General features: G+C 38.2%; 1 protein-coding gene and 2 long non-coding RNA genes across 5 annotated transcripts; 2 read left to right on the top strand and 1 right to left on the bottom strand.

The window, feature by feature from the left end:
* The first annotated feature begins 1,351 nt into the window (after nt 1–1,351).
* On the top strand, nt 1,352–23,405 carry LOC133723571 (uncharacterized). 3 transcript variants are annotated; one of them, XM_062150430.1, is made up of 11 exons: nt 1,352–1,485; nt 2,267–2,407; nt 2,709–2,779; nt 3,435–3,528; nt 18,159–18,236; nt 19,559–19,625; nt 21,577–21,662; nt 21,763–21,813; nt 21,951–21,998; nt 22,870–22,990; nt 23,095–23,390. In XM_062150430.1, exons 2-11 carry the CDS (start codon nt 2,354–2,356, stop codon nt 23,256–23,258), a joined length of 834 nt encoding a protein of 277 aa, XP_062006414.1. In that variant the 5' UTR covers nt 1,352–1,485; nt 2,267–2,353; the 3' UTR covers nt 23,259–23,390. The 3 variants fall into 3 exon arrangements, with proteins under 3 accessions (XP_062006414.1, XP_062006417.1, XP_062006416.1); XM_062150433.1 differs by lacking the exon at nt 18,159–18,236 and having other exon boundaries at nt 23,095–23,405; XM_062150432.1 differs by lacking the exon at nt 21,951–21,998 and having other exon boundaries at nt 23,095–23,398.
* On the top strand, nt 4,673–16,392 carry LOC133720123 (uncharacterized). The gene is made up of 3 exons (XR_009851698.1): nt 4,673–4,862; nt 5,418–5,494; nt 16,147–16,392. It is a non-coding gene; the product is annotated as an uncharacterized LOC133720123 (long non-coding RNA).
* LOC133723574 (uncharacterized) lies at nt 20,170–21,098 on the bottom strand. Its single transcript, XR_009853135.1, has 2 exons — nt 20,583–21,098; nt 20,170–20,472 (listed from the first exon to the last, which is right to left on the bottom strand). It is a non-coding gene; the product is annotated as an uncharacterized LOC133723574 (long non-coding RNA).
* Nucleotides 23,406–25,917: the final 2,512 nt, after the last annotated feature.

Below are 25,917 nucleotides of genomic sequence, written 5' to 3'. Positions count from 1 at the left end.
CAAGTCCATATAATTTAAAACAAACATTTATTTTCTTAAAACAAGTTCCACAAATTCACAACTAAATATAAATCACTGAATTTCGGTTCGTAAATGAACCGTGTGCAATTTACTCACCTCTAATCCCGCTGCGTCTTCTTAACAGCTCAAAATACGATTCACAATCGTCCACCAATTCAAACCGTCAATCACCTAATCAGATACGATCTTAACTTAGCAAATCATTCATAAACCACACATATACGGCAATCCAACGGTCGGATTCTAAATTAATGATGATCCAACGGTCAGATCGAAATTAAATGATGATCCAACGGTCGGATCCTCACGGATCGCCCTTAGGATCATCTTCCAAAATTATCACGAAGATCCAACAGTATGATCTTCCTGAATCGTCCTTACAAACATCGCCACAAATTTATACAAAAATCCGACGGTCGGATTCTCACGAATCGCCTTCCAAATCACCATTTCACAATTATACGAAGATCCAACGGTCGGATCTTCGCCCATGATCTCACAAAGTCATCGGGACAGTCATACGATCAACATATTAAAACTACAAGTCCATCAGATGGTCTGATCTTCACAGATCACAAATCGAACGATCGAAATCGATCGAAATGTAAAAATTCATAACTTAATCATACGATATCAAAAAATTGAGTATAATATATCGAAATGATCGTATTGAAGTATAGAATCTAAAAATGAACAGAAACTGTTCTTGTGACCCCCGGAGGTGGCCGTAAATGCGTGCCGGAGTTAGTGGCAGAGCCCCCGCCGACCACCACCAATGGTGTCGGGGCCGGGCTGCTCTTCTTCGTCTCATCAAGCTTAACAACTTTCCTAACTAGCATGTAAGCTGGAAATTACTGGAAGGGATCGAAATTACCTAGAACCAGTCGAGGTGGCCGGAAAATACCCAGAAACCGGCGAACTCCTAGTTCGACGTAAAAACTTCAACAACACGCCTCTATCTCTTCTGAAAAATTGTTCAGAAACTCAAGGCGAACTCACCAAGCCAAGAATCACAGGAAGAGGTGGTCTGTAACTCGAGATACTCGGATCGAAGGGTTGTTTTTCGATCTAAAGAAGTCGAGCTCCGACGAAGGTGAAAACGATCGACCCAGGTCCGGTCCTTCTTGGTTCTCGCTAAGGAGATTAAGGCGAGTTCAGGGAGATAAGGATCGTGAGCTTTGGTGGCCGGAGCTAGGAGAAAACCGGCGTTGACCTTTTTTTTTTTGTTCAAAGTTTGCAGCTCCGATCTGCCGGATTTGAGGCCGGCCCTGTGGAAAAGGTCACGTCCAGCAGCTAGGTGAGGTCGAGGCGAGGCTGTGGAGCCCTTGGGGGCGGCTTGGCGTTGCCGGACGGCGGCGCTGCAGGCGGAGGAAGGAAGCCCAGACGGAAGAGAAAAGGCTCGGGGGTGAGGAGAGAGAAGAGAGAAAACCATATTAGTTTCCCCAAAGTTGAATCCAGAATCTGGTAAATTTTGATCTCGGGTACTATTAGTTTCCATATTCTTTTTCTTTTAGCCTGCCCTTTTTAAGGGTACGATGGAAAGTCATTTTTAACTAGAGAACAGCCTTCTTCTGCGGAACAAAATATTTCAAAGAACAAGATATTTATTAAATTACAAGTACTGATTCCAACAAAATGATTGTGGAACAGGTGTATTTAATAGCAGACTATAGTGGCTGCTGCAAGGTTGTATTTTAGAGTTTATTCACAGTTAAGAATAAGGACCAGAGAGCACTTGAGGGTGCCGTTAGGCTTATTTTGATGCAAGAGTTTCGCATGAGAAATTGGCAATAAGTGTTTAGGAGTGTTTGCTATCAAGAATTTCTTATGCTGTCAGTCCTTGATTCTAGGATCCTGGAGATAAGACTCCTTTGCTGTGCTTAACCGTTATGTTTCAAGCGCGTGCACCTTGATCTTAGGCCCTCCCCTTTAGGATACTGGTATTATTCAAACAACAGTAACTCATGGGACTGTATGACATATTCTAGTGACTCCGCGCTTGTCACATTCTTATGTTTTGTCAAATCAATAAAAGAGTGCAGGCTTAGAGCTCCAGCAGTAGAGAGTGATAAGACCCAGAACCAAGGCCAGCATTTGAGTCCCCCTCTCCATTTTGTCCTCTTTTCTAAAGTATCAGTATTAGACAGATAACTTTATAATAAGATAATGCTCAAACAAGTAATAGTCGTCTTATAGTCTGAGAACTGAATTACGGTGCTGCATTTGTGTCTTATGGTTTTTTTAGGTTCATTTTCGATCAGCTTGGAGAATTCTGAAATTGTGTGAAGCCAACAAAGGATTTTATGTGAAAGCTGGTCAATTTGTTGCAGCTATGCGTCAGGTTCCAAAAGAATACTCATCAACTCTTTCCTCATTACAGGATCAGGTATAATGAACTAGGGTGGACTTCATAATTGTTTAGTTCTAGTAAATTTTTCTGATGTGTGCACTTCTTGTCCATGGTAAGTTTTTCCGAGTTTTGTCTTAATAAAGTTCCTTTCTTCTAATATACAATGATAAAATAAAATAAAATAAAATAAATAAAAGTAAAGGTATAGATGAAGTTTGTCTGTAATTAATATCTTTGAATTGCACTTTGTTGACTATGTGATGTATATATTTATCAATTTATGCGGTGAAAGTTAATCTAACATATGGTTGCTAATTCTCTTTAACTGGTGGCTTAGGCAGTTCCTTGTCACTTTAAAGCTATTGAAGAAGTACTAATTCGTAATCTGGGGCACAACCTGTCAGATACGTAAGTATTTCGTGACACTATACGGCTAGATTGGTCGCTTTTGATTTAGATGATTACTTCTTTTTAGCAAAAATTTGGATTTGAACTATTGGTTACTTTGCTTCCAGTGATATTCACTGGTTTGATTTATCATATTTGTTGAAATGGTAATATGAGTGATAATTCATTGACTCCGTTCATGGAGCTCTAATAGCACAGTCAACTTGTACCAGTGTCTTTAAGCATTTGCAACTTACAACTAGCAGCTTCCGAGGTTATGTCAGGAATACACATGCATAGGTTCATATACAAAGAGTCTTTCACATTTAAGATCTAAAAGTGGCCTGTGCACTGATCTCTTTTTTGCCATTGTAAAGGTAGCTGTTTTCCAGTCATAGAAAATATAATGTGATATTTGTTGCTTTTATGAACTATATAGATAATGTTTTGTATTGTCTTCATGTTTAGGGGTCACTCGAAATCATTTATTTCACATCCGTGACATGCCTGTAGGAGTCATTGGAAATTCTTGATTGTAACACGTGCCTTCAAAACTATTGCATCTTCTTATTGTGTGTGTGTGTGTGTTTTTTTTTTTTTTTGGTTTATTTTTTTTCCAGTGTACTCCAAATTTATAAGGCTATTTTTATGTATTTGGGATCTACGGCTACCTCAGGTTTTTGTCACTGGATGAACAACCCTTAGCTGCTGCATCAATTGCTCAGGTACACAAAGCAGTTCTGAAGGATCATCAAGCAGTAGCAATCAAGGTTGGTGTCCAGAGTAATGTCTGTTTTGATAAATCTTATATAGTTTTTTTGTCTTGAAGTTAAATTGTAATTTTTGAGTTAACCACTAATTCTTCTTCAGAGCTCTCAGTACTGATCTTGCTATTCCTTAAGTTTAAATTCAATTCCTAGGAGATGGGAAAGCTAAAAAGAAAAACAGTATGTAGGTCACATGAGAATTAATATTGCAGGAGTGATTTAATGAAGGTCTTGTAGGAATTATGTAATAGAGGGACTTCAAATGTGTACAATAATCCAACATTTATTTGGTTTGGTTCCTGAGAGACTCTGGTCATTGAATATTTAGGGATCAGAGTTTCTTGAATAAATGATATCTTGTTCCTTGATTACATTCTGTGATTCGCATTGTTCTGGTTTAGACAATATGAATTTTATACATACAGTAATAGATATAAACAGAGCTCCATGAGTCTTGATTTAGGGAATGTCTGTACAATTTTCACTATGATGCTGAGTACATGCTCAATTACTAAGGGGGGTGTATTCAATTCAGATTTTAAAAGATTTTGTTTGAGTTTTTATAATCCATGGATTTACTTAATCCACGGATTGTTTATGTAATACCCAGAAAAAAAATTCAAATTTAATTCCGTGGATTTTTAGAAATGATTTCACCATTGTGGGAGCGAGTACGAGGCTTGAAGAAGTTGTGGAATTAGTTCGAACGATTTAATTTTCGAAAACGAACGTTATTTAGGGGGTCTCAAAAAGTGACTTTTTATACATACAGAATTTGGGAAAACTTTCTTCATGAAAGTTGTAGAGCTCGTCGATACGATCGCGTGCATATGTGGAACGCAAAAATTGGAGTTCGTATGAATTAGTTATGATTTTTTTGAAAAAGTTTCCAATTTGGTATAAAGCTTCCATTTTTGGAAATTTCCAAAAATAAAAACAGATTTTCCAAAAATGGAAAATCTGCTGCAGAAAACGCTCTCGGCCGGAAATCGCCTTGATTTTTCGTCCGGCCATATCTTCCTCCTCCGGCCACCGATCCTCACCAAACTTCTTCCATTGGCTTCGTATGGTCCTTGCGCACCTGTCTGTGGCAGCCTTTCATGGCGGCGCGGCCTGTAGCGGCGGCGGAAAGCTTGTCCCGATTTAAGCCCGATTTTGAGTCAACGCCGATATCTTGAGTTTCCGGCCACCTTTCTTTGTGATTCTTGGCTTGATGAACTCGCCTTGAGATTCTGAACCAGTCTCCAGAAGGAATCGAAGCGAGTGGTGGACGTTTTCACGCTGATCGGAGCTCTCGCCGGATTCTGGAAAAATTCCGGCCACCGTGACTGAGTTTGGTAATTTTCGACCTCTTCTTGATGTTTTCTGATAGCAAGCCTTTAGAGTTTTTTGTTAAGCATGATGAGAGGAAGAAGAGCAGCCCGGCCCCGACACCATTGGCGGTGGTCGGCGGCGGCTCTGCCACTAACTCCGGCGGCCCTTTCCGGCCACCTCCGGGGATCAAAAATATGGTTTCTGTACATTTTCAGATTCTATATTTCAATACGATCATTTTGGTAGATTACACGTAATTTTTGGATATCGTATGATTAAGTTATGAATTTTTAAGTTTCGATCGATTTCGATCGTTCGATTTGTGATCTGTGAAGATCAGACCGTCTGATGGAATTGTAGATTTGATATGTTGATCGTATGACTGTCCCGATGACTTTTTGTGGTCACGGACGAAGATCCGACCGTTGGATCTTCGTATAATTGAGAAATGGTGATTCGGGAGGCGATTTGTGAGAATCCATCCGTCGGATTTTTATATAAGTTAGAATCCGACCGTCAGATTCCCGTATATGTGTGCTTTTGAGTTGTTGGCTAAGTTAAGATCATTATTGGATTAGGTGATCGATGGATTTATTTGGCGGACGATTCGTGAGATTGTTAATTGAGCTGTTAAGAAGACGCAGCTGGATCAGAGGTGAGTAAACCTCACGTGGTTCATATTACGAACCGAATAAATTTAATTACTTTATTTTGTCGTAATTGTGTGAAAATATTTATGAAATAAATATTTGTTTTAAATCATATGGGCTTGATCAACTACGGTCCATAGGTAAGTAAAATGTATTTAAACTATAAAAATGAATTTCACGATTTTATTGTGTGGACTATAGTTGGTATTAGTGATTATCCCTGAGCGGATAATTACGTATATATATATTTATGTGGAATATATATATGGATGGTGTGGCATTGTGGTATGTGGATTATTGAATTGAATATTTACATATGTCGGAAACATATATGTATTGGTAGAATTGTTGTGATGCAAACAATATTTGTGAGTGAGTTCATATATTGTTTTTGGGTATGACTTTTCGGGAAACAATATGTCGTGGGAAATGGTATTTCTATTGTTTTGAAAAGTGTTTGAGGATTTGGGGAGTTGCAGGTTGTGATTTCTCCTTTTGGGTTGGGAAACATTTTCAGGTCCGGTATGACCATTTTAAATGTTTTAATCTGACGACCGGTGGTCTGAGGATTTGAGAGTCACAGGTTGTGATTTCTCCGTTTGATTTGTTTTAACATTTTGGGTCCAGTGCGACTCGCTTAAATGTTTTGATCTAAGGGTCAGGTTGGCCTAAAGATCCGGGGTTTGCAGGTTGCATCCTCAGGCAATATATCGTAATTACGCCTTTGGCCCGGTTAGTGATTTCGATCAGTTAGAGCTCTAGTCTGTCTGCCAACGTGTCCAGGTTGGACCGGAATTTCATAATGATTTGTTAGGTTAACATTTCCTATGATTTTGTCACGATGTGACTTGTAAAAGTCCTTTTGGTAAAAGGTGTTGAGTTTTGGATGGATTTATTAGTGTGAGTTGATGATGTTTTTAATTAATTTCCTTGTTAATTCTTTTGTTTAAATTTCTATTCTTTTTCTCTTTTCTTCTTTTTCGGTTATATTGTTTATTATCTCTATTTATTTCCTTGATCATTTCTATGGTTCGATTTCCCGTTTATTTCTCGTTTTCATTTTATTGTTTGATTTTAATGTAATCTCCTGAACTAAATTATATGCAGGGATTACTATGACTTCTGATTTTATGCGTGTTGGTTATTTCCTGAATTAATTTTGTAATACCCCAAAAATCCAAATTAAATTCCATGGATTTTTAGAAATGATTTCACGATAGTAGGAGCGAGTACGAAGCTTGGAGAAGTTGTGGAATTAGTTCGAACGATTTTATTTTCGAAAACGAACGTTTTTTTAGGGGGGGCCGAGAAAGTTGACTTTTTATACGTTCAAAATTTAGGAAAACTTCCTTCATGAAAGTTGTAGAGCTCGTCGATACGAGTTCGTGGACATGTGGAACGCAATATTCGGAGTTCGTATGAATAAGTTATGAATTTTTGAAATTTGGGAATTTTCTATAAATATCGAAAAAAAATCAGAAATTTCATTTAAGGACGAAACATTTTCATTTTTGCTGAACAGTCCCCCAGCTCTCTCCGTTCTCTCTCTTCCTTCGACCCTCAGACCCGACGGGTCTTAGTCGACCCGACCCGACCGGAATTCCATTTTTCCGGCGTTTCGTGGGCCGATCGTTCCCATTTTCGTGATCTCCTCCTCCCCCTGATCATCCCCATATAAGCCTTGCATGACGATTTTGGGTGTAGAGCGCTTGATCAAGGTTTGACTTTTTCGACAGCTCTGATTCAATCTGGAATCAGATCAGACGCTCCGGATTAATCCAACTTCAAAGCTTGATCTAGGACGATCTAGGCCAAACCAGACTTAGCTCCAGGTATGGAAGTCGATCACCCTTTCATTTTGAACCAGTTTGTAGTTGGTCACTTTGCCATCGGAGGTGGTTGACCTGCGTTGACCTCCGCGTTGACCGCCCACTGACCACCGCTTGTGGCGGCGTATCAGACCATATTTCGAGTTTTCATTATCTAGGCGATGATCTATGCATCCATACGAGCGTTTTGATATATAACTTGGTCATGTTAGAAAAAGTTGATAAATAGTGGATTTACGTTTTTACGTTACTATTTACGGTTTTTACGTTTTATCTTCGGTTTACGATCTGCGAAGATCAGACCATCGGTTTTACTTCAAATTTTAATATGTTGATCGTATGACTGTCCCGGTGACTTTGTGAGGTCACGGGCGAAGATCCGACCGTTGGATCTTCGTATAATTGAGAAATAGTAATTCGGAAGGCAATTCGTGAGAATCCGACCGTCGGATTTTCGTATAATTTTGTGGAGATGTTAGTAAAGGCGATTCAGGAAGATCTGACCGTTGGATCTTCGTGATAATTTTGGAGGATGATCCTAAAGGCGATCCGTGAGGTTCCGACCGTTGGATCATCGTTTAATTTGAATCTGAGCGTTGGATCGTCGTTTAATTACATTTATGAGTTGTTGGCTAAGTTAAGATCATTATTGGATTAGGTTATCGACGGATTGATTTGGCGGACAATTCGGGAAAATTGTTGTTTTAGCTGTTAAGAAGACGCAGCTGGATTAGAGGTGAGTAAACCTCACGTGGTTCATATTACGAACTGAATAAATTTAATTACTTTATTTTTGTCATAATTGTGTGAAAATATTTATGGAATAAATATTTGTTTTAAATCATATGGACTTGATCAACTACGGTCCATAGGTAAGTAAAATGATTTTATTATACAAATGAATTTCACGGTTTTTATGCTTGAACTATAGTTGGTATTAGTGGTCATCCCTGAGCGGATGATTACGTATATATATATTTACGTGGAATATATATATTGGTTGACGTGTGATTGGTGTGATGAAATGATTGAGAATGGATTTGGATATTATTCAAGATATTAATCTCACATTTAATTGTTGAATAATGAAATGTTGATAATGTGATGTGAAAGTTATTTTATATGCCCAATGGTGAATATGTGGAAATTATTTTAAGAAATAAAGATTTGTCTTGAAATAATATGTCTCTTTATGTGGGTGTACATATACATATATACGATCTATAAATCATAAAGATTGTATTTTGGTGATTTTGATTATGTCTGAGAAGTACAATTGTGAAGTCGGGTGTTATCTACTACCCCGTGCTTAAGTGAATTACTGGTAAATGTGTTTTGGTGTTATGTGGAAGTTAGCCTTGGGCCCTAGTCCCTACAGATAGTGCACTATTATACTCTTAGGAAGGTTGCTTACTTTGAGTATACATACTTGGGTATAGTACGTTGGACCCTAGTATGCTGCGGCTTTCCCTTACTTTGGGTATAGTACGTTGGACCCTAGTACGTGGATTTGTGATTTGTTACCAGTCAACCTGGCTTACTCGTGCTTTGGGTATAGTACGTTGGACCCTAGCACTTGTATTTATGATTTGTTACCAGTTAATCCGAAAATTCACTAAAAAGAAAAGTGTACTTATATTATTTTGATCAAATATCTATTTGTGATATATTGTTAATATGTGAAGGTGTTAGTGGAAAGAGAATCAAGCATGCTTTGCTTTAATGTTATTTCGCATATTAATGTTGCAATATTTGTTGGTGGTGATCAGTCAAATGCTGAGTTTTAAAAGAAGTATCGAGAATAAATATGCTTATATATGTTTCTTTGATTTTTGGAATTACATTGTGAGTGCGTCGATTGTTTACTTGAGTTATAATAAATATAATTGAATAAATCAACAGTTCTTTCTTGTTTGCTCATACGGGCTGTCAAAAGCTCACCGGGTTTTGTGTTGTTGCAACTCCCGGTACACTATTCAAATTGTGTAGCGGGTAGTCTTACAGGTCAGGAGAATCAGGGCAGTGATCGTGCGGTTTAGAGTATTAGTATTAGATTTATAGCATTTGTTTTGTGAGGAGAATTGTGCTCTCTTGAGCTTTATAATTTGTTTTGGTGAGAGTGTACTGTAATAAGTAGCTTGAGGATTTGGTTTATGTAATTATCGAGAGGTGTAATGTGCTGTTGATTTTGAGAAAAAAATTCTGAGATTATAAACAGGGTATTTGAGGTTCATGCTTCGAATATGAATTACTTAAATTCAGAATTCGGGGTGTGACAGATTGGTATCAGAGCGTGAGGTGCATACTTAATGATTTGTCAATACTTTCCGAGTGATGGCCCGTCTGCAGCGGATCCCCATCGTGTGCTCTTCAGTATTGATCAAGTCATTGGTATGTGAGAGTGTTAGAAGTCATCTAGGACGTTTGGTCGTAGTAGGAGTTATGAAATACCCTTGGTGTGTTAGTATATTGGTTATTAGGTACTTGTATTGACTGATGCTATGTTTGAGTGTTATACAAGTTTTAAACAATTTTTGCTATGCTTCAGAAGTAATGGACAAATTGGGAAGCATAACTAAGGATTGAAGTAGACCCTTTGGTAGAGGCCTAGTCTGGTGTAGGAACGTGATCTTTCTATGGAGACAATTGAGGATGAGGTGTAGGCATTAGAGGTTGAGCTGCCTGTTCCATTAGTGGTTGATGTGATGAATTCTATTCTTAGGTTGAAATGGTGAAAAATGTTGAGGATTTAGGAGTTAGGAGTAGTTGGAAAGAGAATTGATCTTATAACTCAATATGATAGGAGTGTGAGAGATTATGAGACAAATGGATGCTAATTTTAGCAATGTGTGAGGAATAAAGGTGCCTTATTAGACTTAAGACTTTTCTTACTAAAGCGAAGTGTGATACCGGAGAACCTGATTCCTTGGTGTGTTGTGACAGGCTGTGCTTGATGTCTATAGTAGACTTTTGCGTGTGACTTCTTTTTGTAAAGTGTTGTTCTATGTGGTATGTTGCATGATGCATCTTTCGTTATTTAACAGAGAAGTCTTTTACAACTTTGTTTGTGTGTGCAATACTATCTTGTTGTGTTCGAAATTATTTGAGTGTTTGTTGTGATTTTGGAAGAGTATCAACATACATTCAATCTTATTAATTTTAGGATGAGTCTTTTACCACTTTAATTAGTGCTGGGGCAATAGAGTTAATACTCTAAGCTCTTCGTAGGAGGATGCCAATTATGAAAGATGTGTGCAGCATAATTGGCTAAGGTTTTGAAAATAGTATTGGGTGACCAAGGTTCGATCCTTGGTGTTGTTGATGGTTAAACAAAAAGAAAAGAAAACATGCACACCATCTTATTGATTTTATATTACAAAAAAAAAAGGAAAACAAGGACTATGCTATGCTAAGCCTAGTCAGCAGCTCCGGATGGGTTGAGGCTGAGCTCAAGAGAAACGTTTGAGCCACTGTGGTAACCGCCTGAGCCACCAGAATAGTAACCAAAAGCGCTACCTTCCTCGGAAGTAGCCTTCAGGTTACCAAAGACGTCCTCGCCATGCACGGGGAACAAAGGAAGAGTTTGAACCTCCTGGTGATCTCCTCCTCGTTGTTGCAGGGATGTTTGTCCTCCTGTTGTGCCAAAAGAGTTGTACTGGTATTAGTGTTGAAGTGTGAGGAAGAATATGAAACAAAATTTAAATCAAGAAATCCTTCATTACCAGTAGAATAGGTGGAACCAAAGTTGAGATCAATGGATCTACCATCATCAGTAGAACTAGTGGACCCAAAATTGATGTCAATGGATCCACCAGCTGGCCCAAAATTGATGTCGATGGATCCACCAGCACCAGTAGAACCAGTGGACCCAAAATTGAGATCAATGGATCCACCAGTACCAAGAGAACTAGTTCCCATGGGCACTGGAGCAGCCTGATTACACCTATTCATCTGCTTCTCTCGAGCCCTGACGTTCTGGAACCAAAAGTAAATGTTCTTACCCTCAACATGTCCATACTGGTTCAGCTGGAGGCAGATCTCGTGAATGTGCTCTGTAGTTGGGCAATTAAATCCCTTGACGTAGTAAAGATCCTTGAGGATTCTTATTTGTTCTGGAGTAGGAATCCACCTGGTACGGCTTCGCCAGAAATCCATGTTGGCACTACTTCCGGCTGCTTGGGTGTTTCCTCCCTCCTCTGTTGGTTGCTGTTGTTGTAGTTCCATTTGTTGCGGGGTTTGGAGCTCCATTAGTTGCAGAGTTCGTGGCTCTTGGGTCATGGGGTGAGAGAATGTGAAAATCGAGGAATACATGGTTTAGTGTTTGAGGGAGATTTTGTTAGAAGGATTGGAGTTGTTAAACTGGTGATTGGAGATCTAAGATTCTCAGAGGAAAGATGAGGTCGAATCTTCAAATGGAAGAAAAGATCTGAGAAAGAAGGATTGAAGATTTGGAGGAAGAGATTGAAGATCTGAGAGTGAAAAACTGGGGATTTGAGAAGAGAAAGGCTGAAGAGTTGAGAGAGAAAGGCTTGAGCTCGGAAGAAAATTTCTTTTCCTTTGGAGTGAACAGTCGCGTCTCCAGAATGCACCTATTTATAGAACAAGGTGAGCAGATCTCCACCGTTGGATGAACGATCTCAGAATTTGAATCCACGCGTTGGATTAAAGTCGCCCCGAAACCCGGAAAAGCTGTTGGCGCGTGTTGAGCGTGTAAGGGGACATGCCGAATTTCGAGGCGCTGTGGCAGACAGCTTTAGCCGAAAGTGATTCTGATTGCCTTAAATCACGGAAGGGATAAGCCGTGGCAGGTGGGCCGTACGTGGGCTTGTCTCGGATCAAGGCCCTCACTGTAGTTGTGGGTGGAGGCCCAATGGGCTGAACTTCTGAAATAGTTTTGGGTGAAATCCATGGGCCAAATTTCTGAATAGTTTTGGGATGAAATTCATGGGCCGGATTTCTGCAACAGTTTTGGGTGTTTTGGGCCGGATTGTTGAAACAATTTGAAACAGCTTGGTTTAAATAAAAGGAATGGTATAGTTATCATCGAGAGCAGCTTGTGCTCCAGTGGTTGGGGGGCAAAGCCTTTGTGCAGCAGGTTAAGGTTTCGAACCTTGTCACCCCTTTTATTTTATTTATGTCGCTTATGACATAATAAATATAACACGTGAGCATATATTATTGGAAGCAGCTCTTGCTTCAGTGGTTGGGAGCAAAACTTTTGTGTTCGAGGTCGGGAGTTCGACCCTTGCCTCTTACATTTATTTTTGGATCTTGTATACGCTCAGTATACGGACGTATTTTTATACGTAGAACCGTAGCTTTGTATATTTCTACGGTATGGTATCTGTAGATTTCTACAGTATTGGTAAAGTTGGAGATAGTATAGTCAAGCGTGGTAGTTGAAGTAAGAATTGTGGTGATCAAGTTGATGCTTGGTTAGTGTTCTGAAAACTTTAATCGGGAGAAATGGACTCACGATTAAATTTCGGGACGAAATTCCTTTAAGGAGGGTAGACTGTAATACCCCGAAAATCCAAATTAAATTCCATGGATTTTTAGAAATGATTTCACGATAGTAGGAGCGAGTACGAAGCTTGGAGAAGTTGTGGAATTAGTTCGAACGATTTTATTTTCGAAAACGAACGTTTTTTTAGGGGGGGCCGAGAAAGTTGACTTTTTATACGTTCAAAATTTAGGAAAACTTCCTTCATGAAAGTTGTAGAGCTCATCGATACGAGTTCGTGGACATGTGGAACGCAATATTCGGAGTTCGTATGAATAAGTTATGAATTTTTGAAATTTGGGAATTTTCTATAAATATCGAAAAAAAATCAGAAATTTCATTTAAGGACGAAACATTTTCATTTTTGCTGAACAGTCCCCCAGCTCTCTCCGTTCTCTCTCTTCCTTCGACCCTCAGACCCGACGGGTCTTAGTCGACCCGACCCGACCGGAATTCCATTTTTCCGGCGTTTCGTGGGCCGATCGTTCCCATTTTCGTGATCTCCTCCTCCCCCTGATCATCCCCATATAAGCCTTGCATGACGATTTTGGGTGTAGAGCGCTTGATCAAGGTTTGACTTTTTCGACGGCTCTGATTCAATCTGGAATCAGATCAGACGCTCCGGATTAATCCAACTTCAAAGCTTGATCTAGGACGATCTAGGCCAAACCAGACTTAGCTCCAGGTATGGAAGTCGATCACCCTTTCATTTTGAACCAGTTTGTAGTTGGTCACTTTGCCATCGGAGGTGGTTGACCTGCGTTGACCTCCGCGTTGACCGCCCACTGACCACCGCTTGTGGCGGCGTATCAGACCATATTTCGAGTTTTCATTATCTAGGCGATGATCTATGCATCCATACGAGCGTTTTGATATATAACTTGGTCATGTTAGAAAAAGTTGATAAATAGTGGATTTACGTTTTTACGTTACTATTTACGGTTTTTACGTTTTATCTTCGGTTTACGATCTGCGAAGATCAGACCATCGGTTTTACTTCAAATTTTAATATGTTGATCGTATGACTGTCCCGGTGACTTTGTGAGGTCACGGGCGAAGATCCGACCGTTGGATCTTCGTATAATTGAGAAATAGTAATTCGGAAGGCAATTCGTGAGAATCCGACCGTCGGATTTTCGTATAATTTTGTGGAGATGTTAGTAAAGGCGATTCAGGAAGATCTGACCGTTGGATCTTCGTGATAATTTTGGAGGATGATCCTAAAGGCGATCCGTGAGGTTCCGACCGTTGGATCATCGTTTAATTTGAATCTGAGCGTTGGATCGTCGTTTAATTACATTTATGAGTTGTTGGCTAAGTTAAGATCATTATTGGATTAGGTTATCGACGGATTGATTTGGCGGACAATTCGGGAAAATTGTTGTTTTAGCTGTTAAGAAGACGCAGCTGGATTAGAGGTGAGTAAACCTCACGTGGTTCATATTACGAACTGAATAAATTTAATTACTTTATTTTTGTCATAATTGTGTGAAAATATTTATGGAATAAATATTTGTTTTAAATCATATGGACTTGATCAACTACGGTCCATAGGTAAGTAAAATGATTTTATTATACAAATGAATTTCACGGTTTTTATGCTTGAACTATAGTTGGTATTAGTGGTCATCCCTGAGCGGATGATTACGTATATATATATTTACGTGGAATATATATATTGGTTGACGTGTGATTGGTGTGATGAAATGATTGAGAATGGATTTGGATATTATTCAAGATATTAATCTCACATTTAATTGTTGAATAATGAAATGTTGATAATGTGATGTGAAAGTTATTTTATATGCCCAATGGTGAATATGTGGAAATTATTTTAAGAAATAAAGATTTGTCTTGAAATAATATGTCTCTTTATGTGGGTGTACATATACATATATACGATCTATAAATCATAAAGATTGTATTTTGGTGATTTTGATTATGTCTGAGAAGTACAATTGTGAAGTCGGGTGTTATCTACTACCCCGTGCTTAAGTGAATTACTGGTAAATGTGTTTTGGTGTTATGTGGAAGTTAGCCTTGGGCCCTAGTCCCTACAGATAGTGCACTATTATACTCTTAGGAAGGTTGCTTACTTTGAGTATACATACTTGGGTATAGTACGTTGGACCCTAGTATGCTGCGGCTTTCCCGTACTTTGGGTATAGTACGTTGGACCCTAGTACGTGGATTTGTGATTTGTTACCAGTCAACCTGGCTTACTCGTGCTTTGGGTATAGTACGTTGGACCCTAGCACTTGTATTTATGATTTGTTACCAGTTAATCCGAAAATTCACTAAAAAGAAAAGTGTACTTATATTATTTTGATCAAATATCTATTTGTGATATATTGTTAATATGTGAAGGTGTTAGTGGAAAGAGAATCAAGCATGCTTTGCTTTAATGTTATTTCGCATATTAATGTTGCAATATTTGTTGGTGGTGATCAGTCAAATGCTGAGTTTTAAAAGAAGTATCGAGAATAAATATGCTTATATATGTTTCTTTGATTTTTGGAATTACATTGTGAGTGCGTCGATTGTTTACTTGAGTTATAATAAATATAATTGAATAAATCAACAGTTCTTTCTTGTTTGCTCATACGGGCTGTCAAAAGCTCACCGGGTTTTGTGTTGTTGCAACTCCCGGTACACTATTCAAATTGTGTAGCGGGTAGTCTTACAGGTCAGGAGAATCAGGGCAGTGATCGTGCGGTTTAGAGTATTAGTATTAGATTTATAGCATTTGTTTTGTGAGGAGAATTGTGCTCTCTTGAGCTTTATAATTTGTTTTGGTGAGAGTGTACTGTAATAAGTAGCTTGAGGATTTGGTTTATGTAATTATCGAGAGGTGTAATGTGCTGTTGATTTTGAGAAAAAAATTCTGAGATTATAAACAGGGTATTTGAGGTTCATGCTTCGAATATGAATTACTTAAATTCAGAATTCGGGGTGTGACAAATTTTCTATGCATGATTAATGTTCTTATTAGTTTAATTGGGAAATGCAGTGATGGATGAGACTTGTAGAAAGTTGAGAAATATTATTCCGTATTGTGGGGATAAAGACATCTTGTTAAGAGTAGAGATGAGTGATTCATTTGATTTCTTGTGTGTGATTTCAAATGATTTGGAGTTAATGATTTTGGTGATCGATTATCGAGATTGTGGTTTTCTTTGTGGATGTTGAAATTGTTGGTTGTTACTTGAGTTAAAAGTACTGTGTTATAATAAATCAACCATTCTTTCTTTTACTCATACTGGCTGTCAAAAGCTTACCGGGTTTTGTGTTGTTGCAATCCCGGTACACTATTCAAACGGTGTAGCGGATAATCCTACAGGACTGGAGAATTCAGGAAGGTGATCGAACCGTGTAGAGTAGCTGCTTTGTAATACTCTGATTTTCAGTTGTGAGGTTTGTTATGCTCATTAGAGCTTTACAATTTACTTTGTACGAGTGAGTTGTAATAATTAACTCGAGGTCTTCGAGTTTTGAATTTGAGCGTGAGTGGCGAGGTTGTTTCTGAGAAAAAAAAATTCAGAACGTTTATTTGTTTAAGTTGTTTAATTCATGTTTCGGATTTGAATTTGTTATTCAAAATTCGGGGCGTGACAGTTTAAATTCTATATGGACTCTGATTGATTCTAATGGATTGATTTACTAGTATTTGTTTAGATTTTACAAGTTCTTATGATGTTTTTGGTAGGTTATTTTTTTTCTTCTTCTTTAAAAGCAATGGATGTATGGATCCAACTATAATGCTAGATCAGTGACAAAAAAGTGTGTGTGTGTCTATATATATATATATATATATATATATATATATATATATATATATATGGCAATCTACCATTCTTTATGTTGTGTATAATGATATATGAATAATAAGATAAAACTAATCAACCAAAATGTTACACAAAAAATAAAGTAGTAAACTAATGACATAATTTATTTCATATCTAATTTACAAAAGAAACATGTGTGTATGTAACGGCCTATTATGGTTTTAGATGAATATATGTATATATATCGGCACCCGGCTTCGGGTTTGATTAAAAAAAAAGAAACATGTGTGTATGTATCATCTTAACAATACCATTGAAAGTGAGCTTAATTAGCTAGAAGGATTAAGGCTTCCAGAGCTATAGTGATAAAAATAAAAATAAATTATTAGATGAGAGCAGAGGCACAGGCAGAGGAGGATAGTGGGAAGATAGGTTTAAGACAAAATAGATGAGTGTCACCTATTGAGAGCTGCTTCTTGTTCTTGTTCTTTTTTTTTTTTTTTTTTTTTTTTTGTTTGGTGAAGAGCTTCTTCATTTTTTGAGTGAGAAAGAATCCATCAAAATCTCTTGGAAAATGGTTGGATTGTTTTTGAGTTTTGATAAGTATAAAAAGCACTATAAAATCATTCAAAATCCAGCATTTAATGAAATCCTTAAAAATCCGTATACTTTTGAATATCTGCAGATTTGAATGGATAATTTTAAATCTTAATTGAATACATCAAGATTTTAAAGGATTGTTTAAAATCTCAATTGAATACCCATAGATTTTCAAAATACAAAAAAATCTTGTAGACTCTTAAATGAATACACCCCCCTAAGTCTTAAATTGGTTTTATACTCGAGAATCATTCATGGAAATAAATCAGTCAAGTTGTAAATTATCATCATGATCATTTAAATGTTTATTAGAAACACTATATTCCTTTACTTATTTGATCAGAGTTAGATGTCTAATGGCTTTCCAATTTGTCTGGCTTTTTGTTTTTGCCTTTGTTTTTTTTTTGGTAATAATAATTCTTTTATGAGTACCTAACAAATAGATGGTTTGGATTTTGGATCACATTGGAAGTTGGACCATTTTATCACAATTATTTTGACCATTTATTTTTCTATAAAAAGGGTTCTCTTTAGAAGTTTTCCTGTGGTTGTATAGTCAGTCAATTAACCTGCTTTTAACATATATAATATAATCATTTATCAGGATTTTCATTAGTAAATACATCGTGGCATTACAATATTCTTATGAAAAGGAGTCTCAATTTCTAAAAGGGATACATTTGCCCATTCGTTAACTTTCATATACATTAATACCAATTGAACACTCTTTTGGATTCAAAAGCTGTTGGACTTTAGCTGTCGTGTTCTGGTTCTTTGTTTCACTTAAATGTTTTTTCTGTTTTATAGATGTTTCTATGTTTGTTAGAGATATTACTGGACTCCTTGCGCCCTATTCTGAATTCCCCTTATTTGTGTTAATAAAAGCTTTGGTACTCATAAAAAACAAAAAAATCAGATGCTTTTGGTTGATTATTTCTTGGTTCTATAATAGGTGCAGTACCCTGGTCTGGAGCAGCAAATGAAACTAGATACAACAACAATGTATTTCATTTCAAAATCCATTACATGGGTACATACTGAATCTCATAACACTTCATTTCATGATTGCTGCAAACAATGTGAAATATTATAGTTGTGCCAACCAACTTTTGTCTCTCCCACAACAAGAAAGGCAGATTGACTTAGTCTACCACCAACACAAGCATGATATCTTTTATTACAAAAGTTATTGAGATTTCTGAAATGTTCACACAAACCTAGCTAATCAATCACCTTATGCTTGTGACCTGTTTTTATTTATTTATTTTTGATAATAATTATTATTTTAATGATAATAATAATTTCTTTAATCTCAAGTATTGGATTGGTGCTTGGTAATGTCTAAGCAACCAGTTTCCCAAGCCAAGCTACTTTTCGTTTTGACCCCTGGGGTGGGTACATTTCTTTCCAGCCTTAAGTTTATGAATATTGGCGTATATATTCCAAAATGTGCTCAATCACCAAGTCTTAAAGTACATTTGTTTATCACTGATTCACAAGTAAATACTGTTAATGCACGTATGCATATATGAGGTTTGCGTACATTTTGTATTGATTTGCAGCCTTATTACCTTTTCAACACAACATTAAGACTAGAAATTGTTATTATCACCTTGGCCCATTTATTTCATCAGAAGATTATTATACAAAATTTTGTCCTTTTAATACTAATTATATTTTTTTCACTTTCTTGTGTTTGATTGATTTTAGTATACCAGGGAGAATAAGTAAATTATCAGCAATAATGATTTTTCAGGTGAAAATGAATTGACTTACCTGAAATAAGGAAAGCCATGCCATTTTCCCTTCTTGTACTCATGGTTAGAACTGATCACTCTGCATCACCATAAACTTCTTTCTAAATAATGGGTTACAGGAATTTCACTTTCCCTTATCTATATTTTGACTAATGAAGGGACCCTTGGTTGCAAATTATGTTATTTTGGATGGTTGAATACCTACTTTAGAGTACATCAAGTAGTGCCAACTCCCCAGTTTCTATCTCTGCAAATATTATGTCTACTGATAATTGGTTTTAGTATCCAAGCGATGCAATTTCATACTTTTGTTACCCCTTCATGATGAGATATGAAGTGTTCCAAAGTGATTGGTTTTGGGTAACTGTATAGTAAAGCTAAAGTTTAATTCTTCTTTTGATATAAAATAATTTATGTATCTGAAAAGACTTATACTCGAAGCTATCTGAAGTTAAAAAGTCTAAATGGCGCACATCGAGTAGCATTTCTTCCCTTATTTTATTTCTAAATTCCCCACATAGATTTTTGCAAATGAAGATTAGACTTCTACATGTCAAATGCTTTCCAGTTAAAGAACTTCCTTTTCATTCAACAGTTTTTCCCAGAGTACAGATTTGGATGGCTGGTAGCAGAGTTTGTGCAGGCTATCTCTCTTGAGCTTGGTAAGCTGTATATTATATCAAGAGAAAAATTCAGTCACGGTCCCCAAACTATGCTGCCAAGGCCAATTTGATACCCGAACTCTCAAAAGTATCAGTGTGATACCCAAACATGTATTTTGACATCAACGTGATACTTCCGTCAAAAATTCCTAACGGAGCCGTCTATTTGCTGACGTGGCAAGCACGTGGGCCCCAAAAAAATGTAAAATGACCAATTTACCCTTTTTTAATTCATTTTTTTCCTTTTCATTTCTTTTTCTTCTTTCTCTTCTCCTTCTTCTTCTTCTTCTTCTTCTTCTTTTCATTTCTTTTTGTTCTCTCTCTTCTTCTTCTTCTTCTTCTTCTTCTTCATCAGACAAAAGATAGGTATTCTACCTTTCAACAATCTTAATCTTTGAGAATTTCTAATCTGGTACTTAATCTCGAGTTTGAATCTCCTCTGCTTAACTGCTTCCGAGGGGGGCTCAATTCAATTGCTTATGAAAAGGAATAATATGCAATGAGCAAAACTGGTCAATCCACATATATGTCTAATGCAACTGAGTAAACAAAAAAGCTCAAGTGAAACTTCCTGTAGTCAACCGACCGCAATACAATTAGGGTCATCTTTAACAAAACCAGACCCAAAACCCACTCTTTATTTCGCACAACTTGGCCATATGAACAATGGTAAATTACATGCTCATATTTAACATGTTGAACAAAACTGGGCTTTTACCGCAGAGCCTCCTGGAAGCAGCCTCTTGAGCAGCAGCTTTTGCAGCCGCATCCAACTCTTTGGTAGATTTCTTCTTCTTGGCAGTTGCCACCTTCTTTCTCTTGGCAAAGCCATTTTAAAATCTGATCCCTACATATAAATTGAGGCATAGTATGAAGCTGCATACTTCCAATTTCAACACAGTAACTCACCAAGAGTTTCAGAGAGAGACTTTAACGTTGAAGAATCAGAAATCGAACCAGAAAATAACCAAGAGTTTTTGCTTTGCTGCTTGAGGAAGAGAGCAACCAAGAGTTTGAGGTTCTCCGATTGAAAACCCAGAAAGTAATGGAGATGTTCATGAGAGAGATTGATTGAAAACCCAGAAAGTAAAAGCCCAGACAGATCGATTAGAACATTGCTTCGTCGTCTCTGATCTTGTCTCCGCCGCCTTCTCCGAGCCTCCCGGCGACACTCCCCTCTGCCCCTGGTTCATAATTCGCCGTTGGGGAGCAGCTGCACGTGGGAAAACAACGGCGTCGTTTTGGGGATGGTGATCCTTGTCGTCTTCGAAATCGACGGCTGCGGCGGCGTCGTCGATGTTGGTGTTGGTGTCCGGATCGGCTGGTCGTGGAGGAGTACCAATAGGTACTATGGATATGGAGGCATGGTGGATAGTGAAGAAATCAAGGATGAAGTTGGTGAGAGAGAGGAGACGGGGGTTGAGAGAAGGAGAGAGAGCGAGAGATTGATCCAGAAACCCGAAAACCAGAAACGAGTGAGGGGGGGGGGGGATGGAGCTCTGTGCTTCGTTCCTTTTTTTTTTTTTTTTTAGTAGTAAAAGACTATTCTGCCCTTGATAAAAATATCACATAAGACCCACGTGCTTGCTACATCAGCAAACAAACGGCCCCGTTAGGAATTTTTGACTGAAGTATCACCTTGATGTCAAAATACGTGTTTGGGTATCACCCTGATACTTTTGAGAGTTCGGGTATCAAATTGGCCTTGGCAGCATAGTTTGGGGACGGTGACTGAATTTTTCTCTTATATCAATGATATGAAACATATTATTTCTGGATTGAGTACGGACTTGAAGTTTCAGTAAGTTGGAATAAGACATGTTAAAGAACCTTTACCAAGACTCCTGGTCTTTCTTACTCTGTACTTCTATTTTCACTTTTTTATTAGATCATTGTTACATATGCTGAAAAAGCACCTTTACCAAGACATTAACTGTTACTTTTTTCACAGATTTTATTCAAGAAGCTGGAAACTCTGAGAGAACTGCCAATAATTTCAAAAACAACAAATGGGTCAAGGTTCCTCATGTATTTTGGGTATGATTGTGGCACTTGATTGTTAATTTAGTATGTGTGAAATATCTTTTATTTGGTAATACAACTAGGTAAATAAGTTGACCACCTTGTTTGTATGCAGGGTTTGACAACTAAACAAGTTCTGACGATGGAATTCTGTACTGGACACAAGGTATAGCTTATGTGGTACATGATAAATTTATGATTGTTGGCACTTCACTGTATGACGTTACTGATGTTAGTTTAGTCATATAATAAATTTATGACTGTTCTTTGCTACTAATACTACTAAATCTCTTTAGAACCCAGGTTGATGATGTAGACTATCTGAAGGAAAGGAAAATAGATCCAGTGAAGGTTGGTTTGCAGAAGTTAGCTAAGACTTTGTTATATTCTATTTTAAGCTCATAAGATAAACTATGAATATGCAATGTTGTATGTTTTAGTGATGAATTTGAGGTCATCATATTTGACTTGGTTGGTTCTCAGTTGGAGGTTGGCTTGGTCAATTATTTTACTATTAACTTGACTTCGTAGTGACATTCAGCATGCCCATAGGAAGGCCAATGACCTGAACTCAACTTGCTAATGTTTTCAAAAGTTTCATTACTGTATGCCAATGCAATATTTCTCTCAGCTTTTATTCACATATATGGACTAAATCAGATTGACAAGGTCCTACAGAAATACTGAAATAGTAATTGACGTTTTTCTCCTTTCCAGCCAATATATGCCTACATGGTCAGGCAGGCTAGAGCAGTTTTCTCTGCTAGCCTACTTGCTTGGAAATATCAATTTCTCAGTATCGGTGCATTTGATAAAACCAAACCCAAGATGCTTACGAGCATCTTTCAGGCCCGATGTCTTCTTATTTAATTAGATTCCTATATAAAGTAGGTGAGCTCGTCTGCTTGCATATGTTTCATGTATGACCTGATCTGAAGCATAGCACTGATATCACCAATATGCATCACATAAACTGATATATATGCATGCATACACATTAGTTAACTGTTACACTTGGGTAATATATATGTTCCTATTTATTTTTATACTTTTTCTCCTAAGTGGTACAAGTACCGTTGGAAGTGTTTTCTGTAGTTAATCGAGTCACTGACTTTTGAATCCAAACAACTTGTTAGTGTTCAAATCTGGAAGGCCTTCATTGGTTGATTGCATGCAGTTGAGACTATATTCGTTTAATTAATTTGTTTAGTATGTATTACAGGTGGCCAAAGTGTTGTTGGAAATGTTTGCTGAAATGATTTTTATCCATGGTTTCTTGCACGGAGATCCGCACCCTGGTAATATATTAGTTTCTCCAGAAGGGCAGAATGGCTTTTCTTTGGGTATGTGCTTAATGGTTTTATAAGGTTGCATGTGGTTGTCATTGTTGAAATTGCTTGTATTGTTGTGCACCTCATATGACCTTTTGTGTTCCAAATTCATGTAGTTCTTCTAGATCATGGAATATACAAACAACTCAATGATAAATTTAGGTTGGACTACTGTCAGCTCTGGAAGGCTCTAATTCTTCTCGACTCAAAAAAGTTGCAGCATTTGGGGGAGCAGTTTGGTGTTGCTATAGGAAAAGATGTTTTGGCTAAATTGTGTTAATTGTATTCAATCCTGTAACATATATACAAGGCACCTACTGCATTTCTTGTGGTTCTCTAACAAGTTAGGAGACCAGTAAGGAAAGACAGTTATCACAGTTACAATTGGAATCAAAGACTATACTAACAAATCAAAACTACTTAATACAAATATATTCTTGCATATCAAGACAATCCCAATTCAATGCTGCGAGATATACTTTCCAACACTCCCCCTCAAGTTGGAGAGTGTATATCAATAACTCCCAACTTGCACATGAGCTGTTTGAACTTTTCCTTTCCCAAAGCTTTTGTGAACACATCTGCTAATTGTTGTGAAGAAATCACAAATCGTGTAACAACTTCACCTTTAACAATTTTGTCCCGAATAAAATGACAATCCATTTCAATATGTCTAGTTCTCTCATGAAACACAGGATTCTTAGCAATGTGCAATGCAGCCTGATTATCACAATGTAAGACAGTAGGACTTGGAACAGGCATATGCAAATCGGTCAATAAATAGCGTAGCCAAGTAAGCTCACAACAAGTACCTGCCATTGCTCTATATTCAGCTTCTGCACTTGATAAAGACACAGTCTTTTGCCTCTTGGTCCTCCATGAAATTAAAGAATCTCCTAGGAACACACAATAACCAGTAGTAGAGCGGCGGGTAATAGGACAACCCGCCCAATCAGAGTCACAAAACGCCTTCAGGTTTAAAGAATTATTGGCATGGAGAAGCAAACCTTGGCCAGGAGATGACTTCAAGTAACGAACAACTCGAAGGGCAGCAGTCATATGTTGCAAGCGAGGTTCATGCATAAACCGGCTAAGAATATGTACTGAGTATGTGATGTCGGGTCTAGTAATGGTCAAATAAATCAGCCGACCAACTAGGCGCCGATATGAGGCAGGATCTTTGAGTAATTCTCCTTTGTCTGAAAGCTTTGATTCTTCCATGGGAAACTCAACCGGCTTAGCACCCAAGTAGCCGCTATCTTTGATAATTTCCAAGGCATATTTGCGTTGAGATATGTAAATGCCTTTCTTAGAACGAGCTACCTCAATGCCAAGGAAGAATTTCAGATCACCAAGGTCCTTGATGCGAAAACGAGTATGGAGGAACTGTTTCAGAGCATTAATAGACTCCATATTGTTTCCTGTTATCAGAATGTCATCCACATAGATTAACAATACAGTGAGAGATGTACCATGCTTGCGGACGAACAAGGAATAGTCAGCTTTGGACTGAGAGAAACCAGCAGCAAGAATGGCCTCTGTGAACTTAGAAAACCATTGACGAGAGGCCTGTTTGAGTCCATACAACGACTTGTGAAGGCGACACACTAGATTCTCCCCCTGTCGCCGAAGACCAGGAGGAGGAGACATGTAAATTTCCTCCAATAAATCACCATTCAAAAAAGCATTATTGACATCTAATTGATGTAAGGACCAATTTAGACTAGCAGCAACAGCAAGAAGGCAACGAACAGTGACCATTTTGGCAGTAGGAGAAAAAGTATCGTGATAGTCGATACCTGCGGTCTGAGTAAAACCCCGAGCAACAAGACGAGCCTTATAGCGCTCGACAGAACCGTCAGCCTTGCGCTTGACTCGATACACCCATTTACAGCTGATTGGGCGTTTTCCAGGAGGCAAAGGAACGAGACTCCATGTCCGATTATCAATGAGGGCCTGAAGCTCAGAATTCATAGCTTCCTGCCATTTGGGATCAACTGATGCAACCTCATAAGAAGTCGGCTCCTCATCCCGACTAACATTAGCAATATAACTGAGGTGAGCAGGGGAATACCGATCATATGAAATGTAATGACAGAGTGGATACCGCGTACCTGGTGTGAAACGGGACAAGGCTGAGGACAATTGATGCGGAGGCAGAATCACCTGCGAGCAAACGTAGTCCTTTAGGCGAACGTTGGCTTCTCGAGAGCGCTGAGAACGACGAAGCGGTTCAGCGGGAACAATGGGAAGAGGGTCAGGTTGAATGGCTTCGATTGGGTCGACATCAACTGGGGGCTGTTCGGGTAAATCAACGGAAGAAGTGGAATTATGAGGAGGAGACGAATGGGTGGGGGCCAAAGAAGAGCCGGACGACTCAGGCGGAGGAGGAGAGGACGGCGTGATCGCCGGTGCTGGGACTGTAGGGCGGCGAACATAGGTTTTGATAGTGGAGGGTGGCGGCGGAATACGTGGTGGAAAGGGCAGTGGATTGGGTGGTGGAGAGGGCGATGGATTGGGTGGTGGAGAGGGCGGTGGAGTATGTGGTGGTGGAGATGGCGATGGCATGGTCTCTGAATCGGGGAAAGGAGAAGAACGCGTGTTTGGTGAAGAAGGAGGACTGAAGAAAAAGTCAGAGACTAAAGGGAGAGGAATGGGCTGGGCCGTTGGATTTGTTTCGGTTGGGCTTGTGTTTGGTAAATGGTGGAATTTGTCCTCAAGAAAAATGACATCTCTATTAGTGAAAATTTTTCGGGTCTCAATATCGTAGAGTTTGTAAGCCTTCTGTCCCATGGGATAACCTAGAAAAATGCATTTGGTAGCACGAGGAGAAAATTTTGAAGACGGGTTGGGAATGGTTGCGAAAGCAATACACCCAAATACTCGCATCCGAGAATAATCAGGAAGTTTATGATGAACAATTTCAAAAGGTGTTTTCC

The sequence above is a fragment of the Rosa rugosa genome, chromosome 7 (genome assembly GCF_958449725.1).
Source record: "Rosa rugosa chromosome 7, drRosRugo1.1, whole genome shotgun sequence".
NCBI lineage: Eukaryota > Viridiplantae > Streptophyta > Magnoliopsida > Rosales > Rosaceae > Rosa > Rosa rugosa.
The sequence above is the reverse complement of the archived record's forward strand: the minus strand, read 5'-3'. Positions and strand labels throughout refer to the sequence as shown.

Excerpts from the sequence above, each read along its gene's own strand:
- LOC133723571 (XM_062150430.1), top strand. The coding sequence starts at position 2,354 with ATGCGTCAGGTTCCAAAAGAATACTCATCAACTCTTTCCTCATTACAG. Across the intron at positions 18,237-19,558 it reads TTTCAAAATCCATTACATGG|TTTTTCCCAGAGTACAGATT; the intron begins GTACATACTGAA and ends TTCATTCAACAG. Across the intron at positions 21,999-22,869 it reads GGAAAATAGATCCAGTGAAG|GTGGCCAAAGTGTTGTTGGA; the intron begins GTTGGTTTGCAG and ends TATGTATTACAG.